The following is a 17,172-nucleotide window of genomic DNA, read 5'->3' on the forward strand; positions in this document are numbered from 1 at the left end:
TAAGTAAGATTAGAGAGAGTGCATTTTTCAATGCATCAATTTAACACAAAGCCCTTTGAAAAAGAGCATGTACGTATAGAGGGTGTTTTAGGAGGAAATGGCGATGTGCTGGGGGATGATAGATTGAGCTGTGCTGAATGGAAGACTTTATGTGAACACGTGTTCGTTTCTCAACGGTTTTGGAAATAGAATGATTTTAAAATCGCATGAAAGGACCATCGATGCCGTCATAACCATAACAACGCACATCTCCAAAGATGGATTTATCGAATTTATTTTCGTTATTTTTTAATATTATGGGATTATATATGGGGAGTGCCTTGATTATTTTCAGTATTTTGATTTATGAAGTGTCATTATTAATGAATAAAGTGGAACTGCCCTAGCATAAAAACAATTAGTAACATATTAAGGTATGTGCCTACGTACGAAGAACTTTTTTTAAATACATAAAATTTTAATTAAACACACATGTTTTTGAGTAAGATGGGATATAAAACTATGAATTTAAATGGAATTTAATAGAACGTTTCATTCATTTTTCAAATATAGGCAATATTTAGTAAAATTTTAGTGAAAATCTTGATTTACGCCAGATCTCCTAAAATAAGTTCTAATGAATACACTTCAAAATTCTTTACACAGTATATAAATAACATACTTACCTGTGTTCTGTAGCAAAAGATTTGCAGTACTTATAAAATGTTTTGAAATATTCAAAAGTTGGTACAAAAATTCAAAATTAAAACAAAAACAAATCCTCTTTTCTTCAAAATATTGTCAATAAAATCAATAAATAAATACAAAGAGCTCATATTTTGCTACGGAACACAGCTAAAGAGGAATAAAACATTTTGGCAAAATTTCATTTCAATATTCTAAATACATTTTGAGAAATTAACGTAATCGCAATCAAAAGTAACTTAAAACACAATTTCTCAGAAAATGCATTTAAAGATTTTTACAGCACAAAAAATTTTATAGCCAGTTTAGACCTTTAAAACTCGCCGTATTTGTATGTTAAGCCCTCTTTTACTTCATCCTTAACTAATGTTGACTTTCTTTTAACATTTTTCTGGATAACTTTGCTGCTTGTAGAGATTGGCGTTTCAATTTCTGAATTTGTTTTTTGTCTATTCCCATGTAGCTTTCAAGCATAATGGGACTAATTTCTATTTCTATATACCTGAAAATAGGTAAAAGTCCTAAATATCTTGAATTAAATAATAATACAGCAATATGTGCACCTAAAAGCAATGTTTTCAGTTGGACAAAAGTTTCTTTAGATAAAATAGTCCTCAAAAGGTTATTAAAACATTCATGTAGGCATTTTATCAGCAAAGTGTCACACAATGAAAGATGTGTTTCTTTTACAACTTTTATATTGTTAAATAATTAGAAAATAGTTGTTTAAACTTAATGTTTACATTTTTACTACCATTTAAATGTCCACTTCCGGCATTCACAAATTCACTTCCGGTTTACTTTTTATACTATAACTTTGCTTCTATTTATCGTAAAAACAAAACTAAAGCATTTTTGGAAACCTAAATATATGGCCTATAAAATGAATAAATAAAATAATTTCGAAAATTTTCACCAAAACGACGAATTTAGGGTAGGTACATACCTTAGTGGAAATAATCGAACTGTGTTAGAAATATGAATACCATACTTATCCCTTATCTTTAAGACAAAGCTTGGACATAGCCATTGGTTTAGAAATTGATTTGGTTTATACATTGATTTGGAAACGTTAATTGCGTAATGAAAGCAGATTTTGATTGAAATTAAGTTATTACATATTACTACGTTAGCTGCATTAGCATCATGCCTACGTGTTCAGACTACGTAAGTCACTAGCCTGTGTTTCTTAAAAGAAAGAAGAAGTAACTTATACTCCTTCCACTGGGATTTTCGTCCAACCTTTGTACGTTAAAAAGATTGTGTATCATTTCTAGGTACATTAATTTTCTTTTTTTATGTCACACTTCTGGAGAATATAACGGTAAATATATAAGCCTGTGATTACTGCAGTGGTACTTCAAAAATTAATATTCTAATTTTTTAGAAAGGCTAGACTGTAAAAACGTTAGTCTTGGCGAGCCAAGTAGCAAACATGAAGATATGAATGGGTAATTTTCTCATATAGCAAAAATGAAAAAACAGTGAAAGAGAGTGAGAGAGAGAAGTTGGAAACCTTCATTTTCTTTTAGTTATGAAGTGATATATAAGCATAATATTATTACATCTTTTACAAACAAAACAAACAAATAAAAGATTAAAATTTACTTATTAAAGAATGTTATTATTAAATAGATTAACATTGCTTATGCTAAAAATATAACTGTTTCTCTGAGATAATATTTCATCATACTGAAGTTTGAAATTAGTATTTGCTATTATTGCTGTTATTAAATAGTCATATTTAATATTAATCTGAGTTGCGATTTTACATACTTCACCTTCGAAAATGTCGTTTCGAGTTGGTAAGTACTCCCAAACGAATATCAATCCCCGTACATATGATTTTAATTGAGCGTGTTAATACTCGTATTTCGATAAGAGACCTTTTACTTTAAACATCATTTTTAACATATAATTGTTTTGCAAATCAGTCACTTCCAGTTGAAAGTCTGATAGAAGCTCCTCAACCATACAGTCAAATGGATTTTCAAACTTGAAAATATCTTTTGCACTTACATCTTTTGATTCACAAAACTCTGCTGTGACTGTAGTATAAGTTCTGAAAATATACTTGAGCGAATGTATTTAAGAATGGGGATTTCACTAATATTTGAAATTTGTTACATCAAGATCAAATTAGTTTAATGTATTTCAAACAATGCAAATTTTCTGCAATAAGCTTTATGATAAAATACATTTTACTCATAAGTACTGTTTTCCCCTGTTATTTTAAATTGAATTCTTTGAGATACCCCATGACGACTGTGGTAAATGCTAATTTCTGTGGCCATTATTGTTTCGATAATAAAGGTTGTGAGCAATTTTCCTCATTAAAAAAATATCAATGACATCTCTCAATTCGAATGAATCTCAAGAAAACTTTCCCACTGATGAGCCTTTGAACAGCTGTATAATAAGGCACGTCACGAAATTCAGCTTCGATCTTTAATACAAATTACCGAAACTGGCGACGGTTTAGTCCACAGGAATGCATGAAGTTTATTACTGATACGACTGCTTCATTAACACATGAGATATTGAGGTGTTTCCCATGAAGAACTTGGTGGTGAATGATAAAATGAATTACCGAAGGTTTTAAACATTTAACACCACAAGCCTTAAAAGTTTATCCAACTAAATATTCTCCATTCCACGCAAAGTTTTCCCACCATCATGTGTAACATAGTTTAACTGATTACATTGTAAATTGTAATGTGTTAGCGTTTTCCTCGACTCCCTTGAAGATATCTTCACCTGTTGTTGTTCCATGCAGACTGTTATAGCCTTGATCCCACGAATAAACAACAGCTATTGGGCAGTATCAGAAGCATCTGTCGCCTTCATCAAGAACCAAAGAAAACAATTTGAAATATTTTGTCTTGACCTTTTGATTGACTTTTGAATGACTCCCCGTGTCCTTAAGTCTCCTAACAGTTGTTCTTGCTGAAAGAACTGACAGATAGAAGTATATTTATTTCTTCTGGGCACAATTCTTAGGCTGCCACCAGCAAACATGATTTAAGTAGTTCACCAAAGGTGAATAATTTTCCTTTCGTAGCTAATAAATTACTTATTCATAAGCTGACTTTAGTTATTGATTTATTTTTTTAATTCTACGAATAAATTCCGTTGTGGTGACGCATTCTGTTTTACCCTTTCCAACTTCAATGATCATCCTTTTTCTGTAAGACTTGAATATCGTGTCGCGTGCTTAGTTTGGTAATGATTATGTATACTGTACTCTTTTCATACAGCTATTATGTCACTGCTTATTAAATATAGAATGTAGTCATTTAATTCTATGACAAAATAATCGGCACTCTATTTCGCCTTAAAAGCACGAGTTACGAAGTCAACTTTTCTCTTTTTATTTGATTTTGAGACTGATATAGTAACAGTAGGTAATGAAAAAAATAAAAAGAACAAAATGTTTCAGAGTTCCTTAACAGATGATTCCACGAATACCACTATAGCAAAACTGCCAACATCCTCGCGCGGCGGCGACTATGCACAAACATTTGTCTGTTCGAAAATACTTTAGAAACAGCGACAAACGAGAGAATACGACAGTAGCTTCAATCGCGGTTATTATTCTCAACTTTTCAACTCAACTATCAACCGTTTATCATAGCGTGCAATTTGATTATTTTTCATTTAAAAGACAACATCTTAGCGCTGGTCGGATTAAAAATAAACAGTTCGCCGGATATGGCCGACGGGTGTTAGTTTGCCAGCCTCTTTTCCAGAATACTGTTAATTGTTTTGTAACCGCAGAGTGCCTTAGTGTAAAGTGTTTTCATATGTCATGAACTTGTTATGTAAGTGTAGTTATCATATTTTATCTAAATGGTAGAGTAACCCAGCTGTACATAAAGAACAACAGATTCTTGAAACGATTCAACACAATCGACAGTCTACTTTAGAAGAATTTTAACGCAATTTCAAGTAACTTGTGCGTACGGGTGTAGCTTACATTGCTCTTAGAAACTTAGAACTTTTATTTCAATTTAAGAAAGAAGATATGTCAAATCCCTGGAATCTTGTGATTGGAGCACGTAATTAATAAACGTTTTGTTTAGTGCATTTTTTTCCATCAATGAAGCACTATTTATAAGTAAGGAGAGACAACTGTTTCACCAGCACTCACCACAAGCCAGATGTTATTATTTACGCTATTGTACATCCTTTTTAAGCATAATTTTCAGGTCCATATGGGTTAGTTTATTATTGCTATTAATTTATTGGTCCTGTTATTTTAAAAGTCTTCTTTCAGGCTGATTTTATGTAAATTTCCTGCAAAATGTGCTACCTGAATATTTTAAAGATGATATTTTAGGGATAGGAGTTGGCATGTACTTTCGTCTCGCTAGATTCTCTTCAGATCGCATCAAGCCAGAGATATGGTATCTCAAATAATATCCTGGGCAATCGATTTGATCAATGATGGAACTGAATGAAGAGCGAAGTCTGTGCTAAAGGAAACGAAGATGATAGAGGAAAGTCTCTTTACATTTTAAATGCTACATCTCGGATTGTAATAAATGAACACGATAAAATTAGCAATAGATTATATGAGGACTCGGTTGGGTGCGAGAGTAAACATTAACGGGAACATTACTAAAGCAATGATTTCAAAGACGAACTGTCCATTTAATACAACGCAAAAGCACATATTTCACTACTTAATGTATTAGCTTGTAGCATTTTCACTGATTTTATTTTTTTTCATTCTATCCTATATCATGACATATGATCAAGTAAAGATATTGTTCAAAAAGATGTAATCTGTGATATCCCAACAAATAAAATTTCCGCCGGAGAGTTCAGTATCAAACGTGTTCAAAGTATGCGCTTCTGTTACAATCTTCAAATTTTATTATTTTCAGAACACTAAATAACTCTAAGCAAGTGAATTCTAAATTGTGTTAAACCTGAACCCTAGGGAGTAAAGAGATAATAATCCGGTGTCCTTGAGCGATGTTTCAAATGAAAATTTTATTTTTTATTCAATCTCATGTTGAAAGCCTATAACAAAAATAGCTAAATGATGAAAGATTAGGATTCTGACAATGTGCTAAATCATGTAAATGGGTAGGTTTAAACAGTTGTTGCTTAAAATAAGAAGTAACATCATTTCGTTCCCAGTTTGTTGATTCAGAGAGTCTCACAATTTCATCATTATTCTGAATTTAATTTTAATGCATTACGCAAGCAATCATGGAGTATTTAAAGGCTTTATGTTGCATTAATTCACTTGAATATGCTACAGAATTAGTAATAAACTTCAAATTTAAACTCGATGGCTTCAAGTATAAGGTTTGCATGGTAAAGTTGGTTGTTCACTGCTTACAGCGTTCTGGTAGATACTCAAATTCTAGTAGAACGTTAGATCTGTTTTGTTTGCGTGAGTTTCAGAACAAGTGCACAGTATCTGTCGACAGTGAACCTACTGTCGTGACGTAAAAAGTGATTTCTGGTGTTTCAAGTGTTATTTCGAGCCCTCATCACGCCCGAACGTGACACAGAATTAACCATAATTCTATACTTACACGTGAGTCGGTTTTCCACTTTTTGAATATCTCTATGCAGTCTGAAGGGTCTCCACACGTTACGAAAACTTTAGCTGTTCATACGATACTCTAGAGTGTTCTAAAACCGAAAGCCGAAAGCAATATTTATAGACCTAAAATTTTATACGGATGGTGTTAACCTCTATGTCACGAAAGTGCAAAGAAAATAAATTCTATGCTATTTACATGTTCATTCTGTAATCAAAATTTTAGAACGTCATTTTATGAACTTTGGTACGAATAATGAATAATCTGGATGAATATAATAACTAATAACTAAGTAAATTTTTTTAAATTTAAGAGATACTATTCAAACACTAAAATCTTGGTGGTTTTACGAGATAAGATGTCTCGAAGAACAAAGTTAAGTAACGTCCATAGGCAAGCGTTTATTACTTACCTGTGCGATTAAATTACAATGACTACATAAATAAAACAACAATCCAAGTTTATTCTTTGTTGTGAAATTTTAGTTATTCTTCTCTTCATTTACTGAGAAAACTTTGGCAATAAATATAATTGGGAAATATGCGAGCGTTTTAAAGTAATTGTGATAAGTATCTGAAATCATTTGATATAGAAAGGAAAAAAGACGTTGCAAATAAAGGAGTTCAAAATTCATTCTGTTGAATTCGTTTTTTTATTATTTTCATCAGCATAATTATTCTTACGTAACTTTCTCGATCTCATTCTCAAGAATACTTCTCCCGATCCATTTTCATTACAGTACATTAAAGAATTCGTACAGAAAAAGCTACCCAAATGCATGCCGTATTATGCAAATTTAACTTCTGAGACGACGTTTTCGATATCTAAAGGCTTGGATGAAAGCCAGAAGCATACAACAAACATAGCGAATTATCCTCTGCTACACAATAAGGCATAAGGAACAAGCTCTCATCATACGGTTCCTAATAATGAATGTTAAATATTCATTAAGCTCTACGCGCCACGGCTGATTATATTAAACAATGCACATTAGTTGTCTAACATAAAGAAATGTTACGGCGTTCGGCTGAATATAAAAGCCATAGCATGTCATTATTTATACATGAGGTGTTATAACAAGTGAGCTTATGAATTTATTACTCGTTAATAAATTGGCATTTAGTCCAATTCAAACAATTACCTGCTTTTCTAATTTATGTGTCACAAGTGGTCACAAAACCAAACTAATGTAACAACTAAACCTAGAACGTGAATCGTGTTATCTGTAGAAATAAATAACAGAAAAATATTCATCTTTAATTTCGCAAGTAATTCGCTCATTATTTCAGCTCAAATGGTAAAGTAAATTTATTTAATAAAGTTAAAAAGAGTCAATTCTGTGCTAAGTATCTTCTAGAAATCATTCTGCTAATTCTATGAAATGTTTGACATTAATTTGATATCTTTATTAACATTCAGTTACCCTTTGAAATAAGTAAATAGTAAGATGAAAAACAAAATATTTGCGTTTGAAATTATAATTACAAGCTGTTGCTTTCAAATTACAGTTTACATTTTCAATAAAAACGAAATTGCGTTTGGTGGCCCAACACAGACAACCACTGAACCCTAGTGTATAAAATGCGAATATTTATTTACCAATTATAAATTTTGTTAACAAAATTTCATCAGTAACTTTCTTCTAAGTAACACAAGGAAATTAAATCTAAGTAGTGCTGTCAGATAAGCAGTGAATGAAGATGGGATAATTTCATTGAATATATCTCATTTAACATATCTCATATAAAATCTCTTAATTTCACAACTGTGCCTTTTACTGTTTGCAATAGTTTTCTAACAGTTTAAAGAGCACAGAAGAAATTATCAACTTATTAACTTTTTACTTGTTTATATTTATTTCTTATATGAATTTATTACTTATTGAATTACTTTAAATTGCAAGAATTAGGCCTCAAAGCTGCTCGATATTTATATTTTAACCTAGCACTGGCAAAAGTGTTGGCAAGTTTAAGAAACTTACTTTATATCCGATATTTGATTCTAATATTTCTATCTTATCTAACTTACTTTCTTACTTTATTCTTTAATTATTAATTAGATCAATATTGTCAGCTTGAATTTTACAATTGAGAAATATTAATCACTTTAATTATTAATTAGATCAATATTGTCATTTTGAATTTTACAGTTGAGAAATATTAATTCTTTAATTATTAATTAGGTAATTGTCAGTTTGAATTTTACAGTTGAAAAATATTCATCGCTTTAATGCTCCTTTTTTGTTTCAGAACACTACCACATATTTGTAGGCGACCTGAGCCCGGAAATTGAAACGCAACAACTCAGAGAAGCCTTCGCGCCATTTGGGGAGATTTCGTAAGTACATTATTTTGTATTACTATTCGCTGATAAGCGCGAATATTCAAATTTCATGTCACGTATACTAAATATGAAGTTTCGTCGTGGTGAGTTTTTTAAATGTTTAATCTCATCGTTTTAAACTCGGATATTTCTTTACTAAGAATTCAGTTGATTTCCTATGATGAAAGAATTATCACGATCACGTATCACGACCGGATGAAATAATTATCACGTATGCTATCCTTTGTTTAAAATAGTTAATAGTATTGAAAATTACATTGATGAGAATCATTTGAGAATTATAGGACAAGAATTAATTTGAGATAGAAACGTTTATAACGAGAAATCCATCAGAGAATATAAATTTTCTGTACGAAAAATTCGAATGTGTTGAGGATAACAAACACACAAGAGTGAAGTTTCGTTTTAATAATAATAAGTTACGTTTTGAATCCTCCAGACAAAGTTAAAACAAAATGAAGAAAGTGGGCATAAGAACATATAGGTTTTATACTGGCCATGGGAAGCATGAACGTTTTCTAATAAGTGCTTGTTTTGTGTAATATTTTCGTTTTCCCTTTTCCTTTTGATGTAGATTCCTGAGTCAAACGAAATATAGAGGATTTCTGTATAACGTGCATCTAAATACCGTTCACAAACTGCACTATTTTGTATATCTATTTTATATTTAACCAGTCGAAAATCAAATCCAATTTATCTGACTCGATTTAAGTAATTTTTTCAGAAATTTGATACTTATAAAGTTCCTTCCTAACACCCTCTTCTAACTTTGGTTTGAACAGATCTAGAGACTTAGAGGAAAAGTCTACATACCGGAAAGTGACCTTGCGTTGTCTATTAAAACGTTTACAACCTTTTTAGCTGAGAAGTGACGATGTTAGAATTTTTATCTTGGAAAAGAAGCAAGCTTGGTCAAACATTTAGCGCTTTTTAATAATAATATGAAACGTTGGGCCTTTTGCTCGTGACTCGAGCACAAACAGTAAAAAATTAGCAAAATTAAATGCATTGATTAAGCTAATACTTTGTCTAATAAAACTGCAAATATCTGAATGAAATGACAAGCAATACTGTGTTTAGAAATCACACACTTCGCAGATGTCTTCGGTGCCAAATTGTGAGCATGGATATTCCACAATCTTTTCACTGTAAAGAAGAACCATCTCATAGCAGTTATTCTCTTTATCTTTTCTGTTTTATTTAATGGTGGCAAAGAAAATGTGTAATTGATGTTCCGTCACTTTATTAGGAAATCCATCTCACATTAATGTATCCTTTCAAAGTAATGCATCAATGAGAAAGTTAGCATCTTGTTGCATTTTATTGTTTACTGTGAACAGGATAATTATTAATTAAAATTACTTATTAAGTAAACGAATTATTATTATTCCATACATATATCTATCAGTTTCCTGCAAACATTTCAGCATTGAACAAGGCAACCGAGTGATTACCTCCTTTCTAGATATTATTTGTTACTACCCTTTTGCATATTAGATGAAAACTGCGTATTTACCTATACTTAATGTCAAATGCTCTAAAACTGTATTATTCTAAATTTTTGCTTTCTTCATTTGTTTTTGATAAAGGGACACTAACTTTTCTAATTTACCATTAGAGATGCTTCAGACGTTTCGAAACGATAGCGAAACTTCTTTTTCCTTTTAGCATACTCTTCACCAATACTTTACAAATAAGTTGAAAGAATTAGATGGAATACTACAACCTTACATCATGAGAATTACACAATAAAACTCGTTGTACTTTTGTAAATTACATTCAAATCGGATAATTAAACAACAGCAACAAATCCTTAGACTTGCATGGATGTAAATTCTGCTAATTTCACCGTTAAATATGTAGCTGCGCTATTAAATGCTGTTTTATACGTTTATTGTTTGATAAAATTATTTTATCATTCCGCAGTAGTATACAAATTAAGCACGAGTTCTGTTTCCGTTTACTTAATTTCCTGGTTGTGTTTCATCAGTATCGGTTAATAATATACATTGCTGTATTTTCGCAAAATATATGAACTGTTAAAACTGTTGAAACTGTAAAGAAAACTGTTAAAACGTTACTCTAGAGATATCTGATTCATCTTTTATTGGAAGATCCACAATTTTGAATAATAAGCTATCATTTTATCGTGAATTATTTTTGAATTATCACATTTTAAAGCGGTTCTAAAAGAACACGACTATCGCTGTATTAAAGAAACATATACATATACCCCAATATTCCTGAAATACATTCCGTTCGTTATCAAAAATGCTTCAAACGTTAGATAATAAGACAGCATTTTCGTACCGAAAGGGAACCATGTATTAGAAATTACGCTTCTTTAACTTCATGAAATTCGAATTTAAAAAGACACCAGTGCAAGATATCGAATGTGTTGGTAATACACAATGCTTCGCGCCATGTCTAATTATCAATGCAGTTCTACCACCATCGAGAAACTAACTGAAAGGACTTTGTTGCTTTATAACGCAATTATTTAAACACGAAAATTTTCGGATTAGTTATGCGCATAAATTAAACTGTGAAGCATGTCAACACTTCAATAGCGGAAATAAATATGTTGCAACTCTGCATCGAGCTGAAATTAATCTTTTGTTCTGAAGGTGCCTGTCGAATCCCCCGAGACCTAGCACATTTACAACAATACATATGGCATCGCCTTTCAAACCGCCTTGCATACCCCTGTTAATGTAAGGATGGAAAAATAGATAAATTACCTTTCCTTTGGCTTTTCCTCGATACATGATCTACCTCTTCGTCGTTGTGAATATTCTCATTACACTGCCAACATTTATCATTCCAAAGATAAACCTGGGTCAAAATTATGAATTTCTGTTTTTACCTTTAGAAACGAAATGTTATTCTTGGTTTGGAGAATTAACCACTGGGAGTAGCTTTTCCACTTTATTACATGCATGCGTTTATGGAAATCGCACGAGTATCACTTTGCACTTTAAGTTTGTAAATACTCCGTAGAATCTATTATGTTTAATTTGGATTAGGAAAGCAATTAGTTTAGAGTTCACGATTTTTCTTTGAATTAATGTGTTTAATAATTATTAGAAGAACCATTATGTTACGTATGTTACGGGAAAGGCTCCAGTTTTTTACTATTTTAAGTATACTTTAAAATACGAATTTTGCTATTATACGATCTTCATATCTTATGAACTTCTAATCTGTTACACTTTATCTTTTTATTCACAGATAAATAACTAGTTATTTAAAGTATAATTCTGATAAGAATTAAATAAGTAGTAAATTTATTGTTGAATGAGGATGAATATGTTTAGAAAAGTAACTTGAGTTTTTAGAACTTCACAATTTCAGTAATGCTTATTAAATGGTGTACGTGATTATGAAATCAAAATTTCTTTAAAATAAACAAGGGTTTATGTGGGGTTCTTAATTCTGGGATTACTAACTAATTTTATTTAGTGCTTTTTTTCTCTTAAATAGACGTTGTTATTAGCTGTAGTTTCAAATGTTATAGCTGGAAAAATAATCATTCAACACAAATTTTATTGTTATAATGTTAAAAAGTTGGCCTTCGGAAGCAATGAAATTTTAAATACAGTTTCTATACTCTTCCGATGGCAGTAACATTACTTCAAAACAGATCCATTCATCCCTATATTTTTAAACAGCGTATAATAAACATCATCACGTTGATTTGGGGCAATATTTACCTTCGATAACATCAAATGTTAAGGGTTAAAAACTGAATGAAAACAATAGAACTGTGATAATGCAACCTCTTTTAGCGAATCGAAGAGTTCCATAATTGTTTCCTTTCATTTCTGCCTCTAAATATTAAAATTCGTGAGCTATGTATTTATTTAAACTTTTCTTTAAGTAGTTAGAGTAAAAAATTATGACATCATTTGCAAGTTGATAAGATCAACTTACAATTTACATGTCATTATTTTTAGTCTATTGTATCTTAAACTATCAGTTCTATTATTATCAGTGTTTCGCTTTTTGCCGTCACAATTTTTATATTGGTGAAAGTTTAATTTTATATTTTGTGCCTTTTTTTTTTCTTTTTTAACAAGCCTATTTCAGTAACAATTTTAAATGCCATGTAATCTTATCAGATAAATGCATAATTTTAAGTCTATTGCTTTCATTAAATATCTAAGAGATCATAAAGCAGCAAATTTAGACGATATTTTCGGGGCATCAGATACACGTTTCGTTTGAAACAAGTGAGAGTAATGTTTTCATTGTTTTTTTGCTCACTATATCGCAGGTAGGTTTCGAAGCATGTTTCGCTTTTTTTGCATCAAAAACATTTACAATGTTAAACTTTAAAGTCTTTATGATTCCCAAAAAATATGTATTTAATAAATAGTAATTCTCTCTTCGCGAGCTAAAGATTTCAACACTTACATGTATTGAAGTGCGTTATATAGGTTTTAAATTTAAGAACATAAAATATTTTCTGCAAATAAAATGTCACAATAACTGTAAACCGTGTCTTCTTCAAGCCACAGGTTTCGTCAGATTTCTAGAAAAAAAACAGCGATTAAGTTCCTGAAAATGCAGTCTCTTAGTAAGTGCGTTATATAGGTTTTAAATTTAAGAACATAAAATATTTTCTGCAAATAAAATGTCACAATAACTGTAAACCGTGTCTTCATCAAGCCACAGGTTTCGTCAGATTTCTAGAAAAAAAAACAGCGATTAAGTTCCTGAAAATGCAGTCTCTTAGTAAGTTGCTGATATTGAATCAGCGCAAACATGTAGAAATTTAAATACATTGTCATTAAAGATGTAAAAATGTAATCTCATAATAATAATTATTTACCTAAAATTCTGGCCCACCAGCGGCCGAGCGGTAAAATCGCTGAACACTGGTAGTTCGGTCCGAGGTTCGAATCCCGCAAACGGGCTGGCTGCATGAGTATTTTCGTGGTTTTCCCCATGTGTAACGTGTATACGAGCCAGTTTCCCTTAGAAAGTCCTCCACGAAGGCATCCCTTCCCTTAGGCAGATAGCCCTAGTGTGCTTTGCCATAATTAAATACACCAGTTACCTAAAATTCTAATTACATTCACCGTAAACGTTTTTACTCCCCATTACGAAATGCTTTAAAGAAAAAGACCCACAAAAGGAATTTAGCTCTTACTTCATTTTGTGATGCTACGCGTTTTTTTAAATATTGCCCTATGATTCTTTCATATTTACGAAACATAATTAAAATTTAATATCTACTATTAAATGTATTATTCTAATGATTTAATAAAATTATTATTGAATCATTTCTTTTTGAAAAAATTATGATCATTACTTTTTTAAACATCAGTTCAATATTTATCCCGTATATAACAGGTTTAATAGTGCTTATTAGCATAAAATGCTTGTAAAATTAATGTATTTTCTTCTAAGCGTTATACGTGTCATAAAAATCAAACTGTTATATCCTATTCCGTCAAAGACAAAACGATCCCAAAAGAGGCATTCTGAATTTCCAATAGTAATCTTCTAAGCACGTCTTCATATTTAACACTTTCCGGCACGCAACCTTTTAAAGTCGGAGTTTTAATTTAAAAAAAGGTAGGCAGTCTAATTAGGCCTAGAAGTGTACACAAGTAAAGTTTTATGAAGATAGCACTTATCGTTTTAATTCTGTGGGTGTGCCCAAAGTGGCACACTGATTGAATAGAGCTTCGAAAGGAGTGCTGAAACGAGCATTGTTGTCAATGAACTGACCGATTAGATGCGGAGAAACAAAGAATACAGACTCTCAGTTGTCCTAGATTATCATTGAACCCAGTCTGGGCACACCTAGGGTTCGCCGTTTGATTTTAGGCAAGATTTGAAGGTAAAAATTTAAAACTAATATAGAATAAGGAGATTAGCATACAACCAAAAACGTAACATAGAAATTTCTTTTCAAACAGTGCCTTTTTACCCTAAAAAAATCTGGAAGATTTATTTGAAAAATGAAGGTCTTAAAGAACTAAACATGGCTAAAATATATGGACTGGTTTGTGTTGAGCTGCCATCTACTATAAATAAAGAAGGTTCAGAGTAACCTATAGTAACTTGTAAATCCTTTTTCATTCAATTTTTCTGTGCGTACAGAAGGAAATGTTTAGGTGCCGCAAAGGGTTAATGTCATACAGCCATGTAAAAACTTTACATTAATGGATCAAAACGGCATCTTCCCACATATATTATAAAAACCAGAAAAAATATTTTCTTTTTTATTCCAGGTAAAAATATGTTATGTTTCATAAAACATTTTATTTTTTTCTGATTAGATAAATGGAATTTGTAAAAATGACAAAAAATTTATTTAAATGAGATTATTTTAAATCAAGATTGCTCTTCGATTAAATAATACTGCAAATACCATCTCACTAAACCACTGAAATTTGCTACAGATTTTTCGCTTGAATGCTTATTCTGTTACTGTAATTATCCAACGCATGGTAGAGTAAGTTACATTTTATTAACATGCTTGTAAATTAATACCCATAGGGTGTGAGAGAGAAGAGTAAGTTACATTTTAAAAAACCCATAATTAACGGAAATCGGAATTCTTTCCTATTGATAGAAAAGTATAAACGAAGTTTTTTTTTTTTTTTTTTTTTTTTTTTAACGTTCACATCTTTTAAGGCCGAAAGTGGTCGCCATTTTATTCTGGAGGCACCTAATAGGCGGCCACCGTTACCTCCTGTGAGGGAACAGACAATTTACATCCTTGTCTTCTCCGGGATTCGATCCCAGACCCTTCGGTATCGCAGTCGGTTACCCTAACCACTATACCGTCTGGGCGGCATTTCTTTTTACATTACCAAATGTAAAATATTCAGATATAGTTTTCATACAGTTTAGCTCTATATTCTTCTCGTGCCTTACAGTTCCAGTTATAAAACAAAGCTATTGATATAGTATCATATATTTAACTTTGCTTAATTATAAGCTGAAATTCAGAACTTGGGGGTAAAATTACTTTTAAATCATTTTAGATCATCTTACCAGAATTTGCAGTAATAAAATTACAGGAAGCTGAGAGCTGCATTAGAAAACGCTTACATATTAATTGCTACTTACGATCACCCCCCAAAAAAGTCCCTATTCAAGCAAGAGTACAAATAACCTTCTTGAAATGTTTTCGCAATATCATTTTTAAAGTATCACTTAAAAGCTGACGAGAAAGGACTAATTTTTTGAGACAGATGTACTAATTACGAAGATAGAATTATACTTTATAAAGACGCTTCTGGTATTTTCAGAAATTATGCTGGATTCATAAATGTGTCTCACATTAATCTTTCAATAATAACAAGGGGGGATAACGCAGAGATAACTTGACATAAGTGACATTGCGAAGCGAAACAAGAGTCACTTTTAAAATAGCTCCTTTCCCCTTTTGCTTTACTTTTAAAAGAGGCACTCAATTAAAAGATAATGGCGACCTAAAAGACGAAGTGCGTTTAAGTGTGGACCGTGCCTGGCGACCGTGGTTAATTTGAGAAAGGAATAGGGACTCCAGCTTTCTTCCATTAGTCGCATCATTAAGAAAATCTTGGAAATGGGAAACAGTTTGACCTACCAGGGTCTAGAGTGTTACTTAATTTCTAAAACAGAAGAAGTTTCGTTTTCTGGATTACTTAAGTCTTACTTTCGAGTGTACCTGCATTATTGCCTGTAATCTGTGCAACATGAATTTTCAAATGTTGGAATGGCTGTCTTGAATGTCTTACGCATGTAACGTTGAGCATGATCTTTAAATGCTATGATCTGCAAACGATTAGCAAAACGATAATGGGAATATGAAATGTAAGTGAAGAGTTGAAATAATGTGAAATAAAATGCGAATTTTAAAAGCAAATTTCGATTATAGATATGACAAGTTATGTGATAAATCAAGAAGAATGGTGAAATAATGTAAGGTTTAATATCGATTGCGTCCCACGAATAATCATTGACTAAAATACCATAGTCGGGATATATTTTGCTTTAAAATAATTATAAATGCAGTATTAAACGTTTAACAAGCAATTCTAAAATACACAGTAGAATACGTACGAAATCAAGTGTGAAGGGTATTTCCAGGATATTTTCTAAGCCATGTATTCAGTTCTGAAATGTTTAAGACATCAAAATTCATTCTTACCCTGATTTAGTATAAAACTTTATATATGTAAACTGATATACCAGTGATCGCAATTCAAAGTACACAATGTTGTTCTAAACTGCAGCAGTATACAAGGTGTTCAGTAAAAATGGCAGCAATCATTATCTTCTTAAATTTTGATGTTAGACTTGTCAGTTTCCCAACATAAGGTAGAGAATTTTATGAAAGCTATGGCTGGAAATGATATGGTTTTGTAAGTATGAAACAAGTCTTTATATATAAATATCTTTTAGAGAACATTACAATTAGTAAATGATTTATTATACTTCAATAGGGTAATGTTTTATACATTAATGTGCTAAATTCACAGAGGTATAGGAACTTAATAAATCCATAAAGCCACCTATAAATTTAATAACTGATACTAGTTTATTTAGCACGGAACCAATAATCGCAAAAAGGAGCAGC

The 17,172-nt window shown here is 31.4% G+C and overlaps 1 protein-coding gene across 4 annotated transcripts in view; it reads left to right on the forward strand.

Moving 5' to 3' along the window:
* LOC118180861 (cytotoxic granule associated RNA binding protein TIA1-like) overlaps positions 1-17,172 on the forward strand; it is a 554,155-nt gene that overhangs the window by 148,933 nt on the left and 388,050 nt on the right. For all 4 annotated transcript variants that reach the window (XM_085810190.1, XM_085810192.1, XM_085810193.1 and 1 more), the window contains exon 2: positions 8,495-8,582. In XM_085810190.1, coding sequence (XP_085666316.1) covers positions 8,495-8,582 — 88 coding nt within the window. The remainder of the gene's footprint in view (positions 1-8,494; positions 8,583-17,172) is intronic.

The sequence above is a fragment of the Stegodyphus dumicola genome, chromosome X2 (assembly GCF_044657685.1).
Source record: "Stegodyphus dumicola isolate Sdum_Otavi_A_Nest chromosome X2, ASM4465768v1".
Taxonomy (NCBI): domain Eukaryota; kingdom Metazoa; phylum Arthropoda; class Arachnida; order Araneae; family Eresidae; genus Stegodyphus; species Stegodyphus dumicola.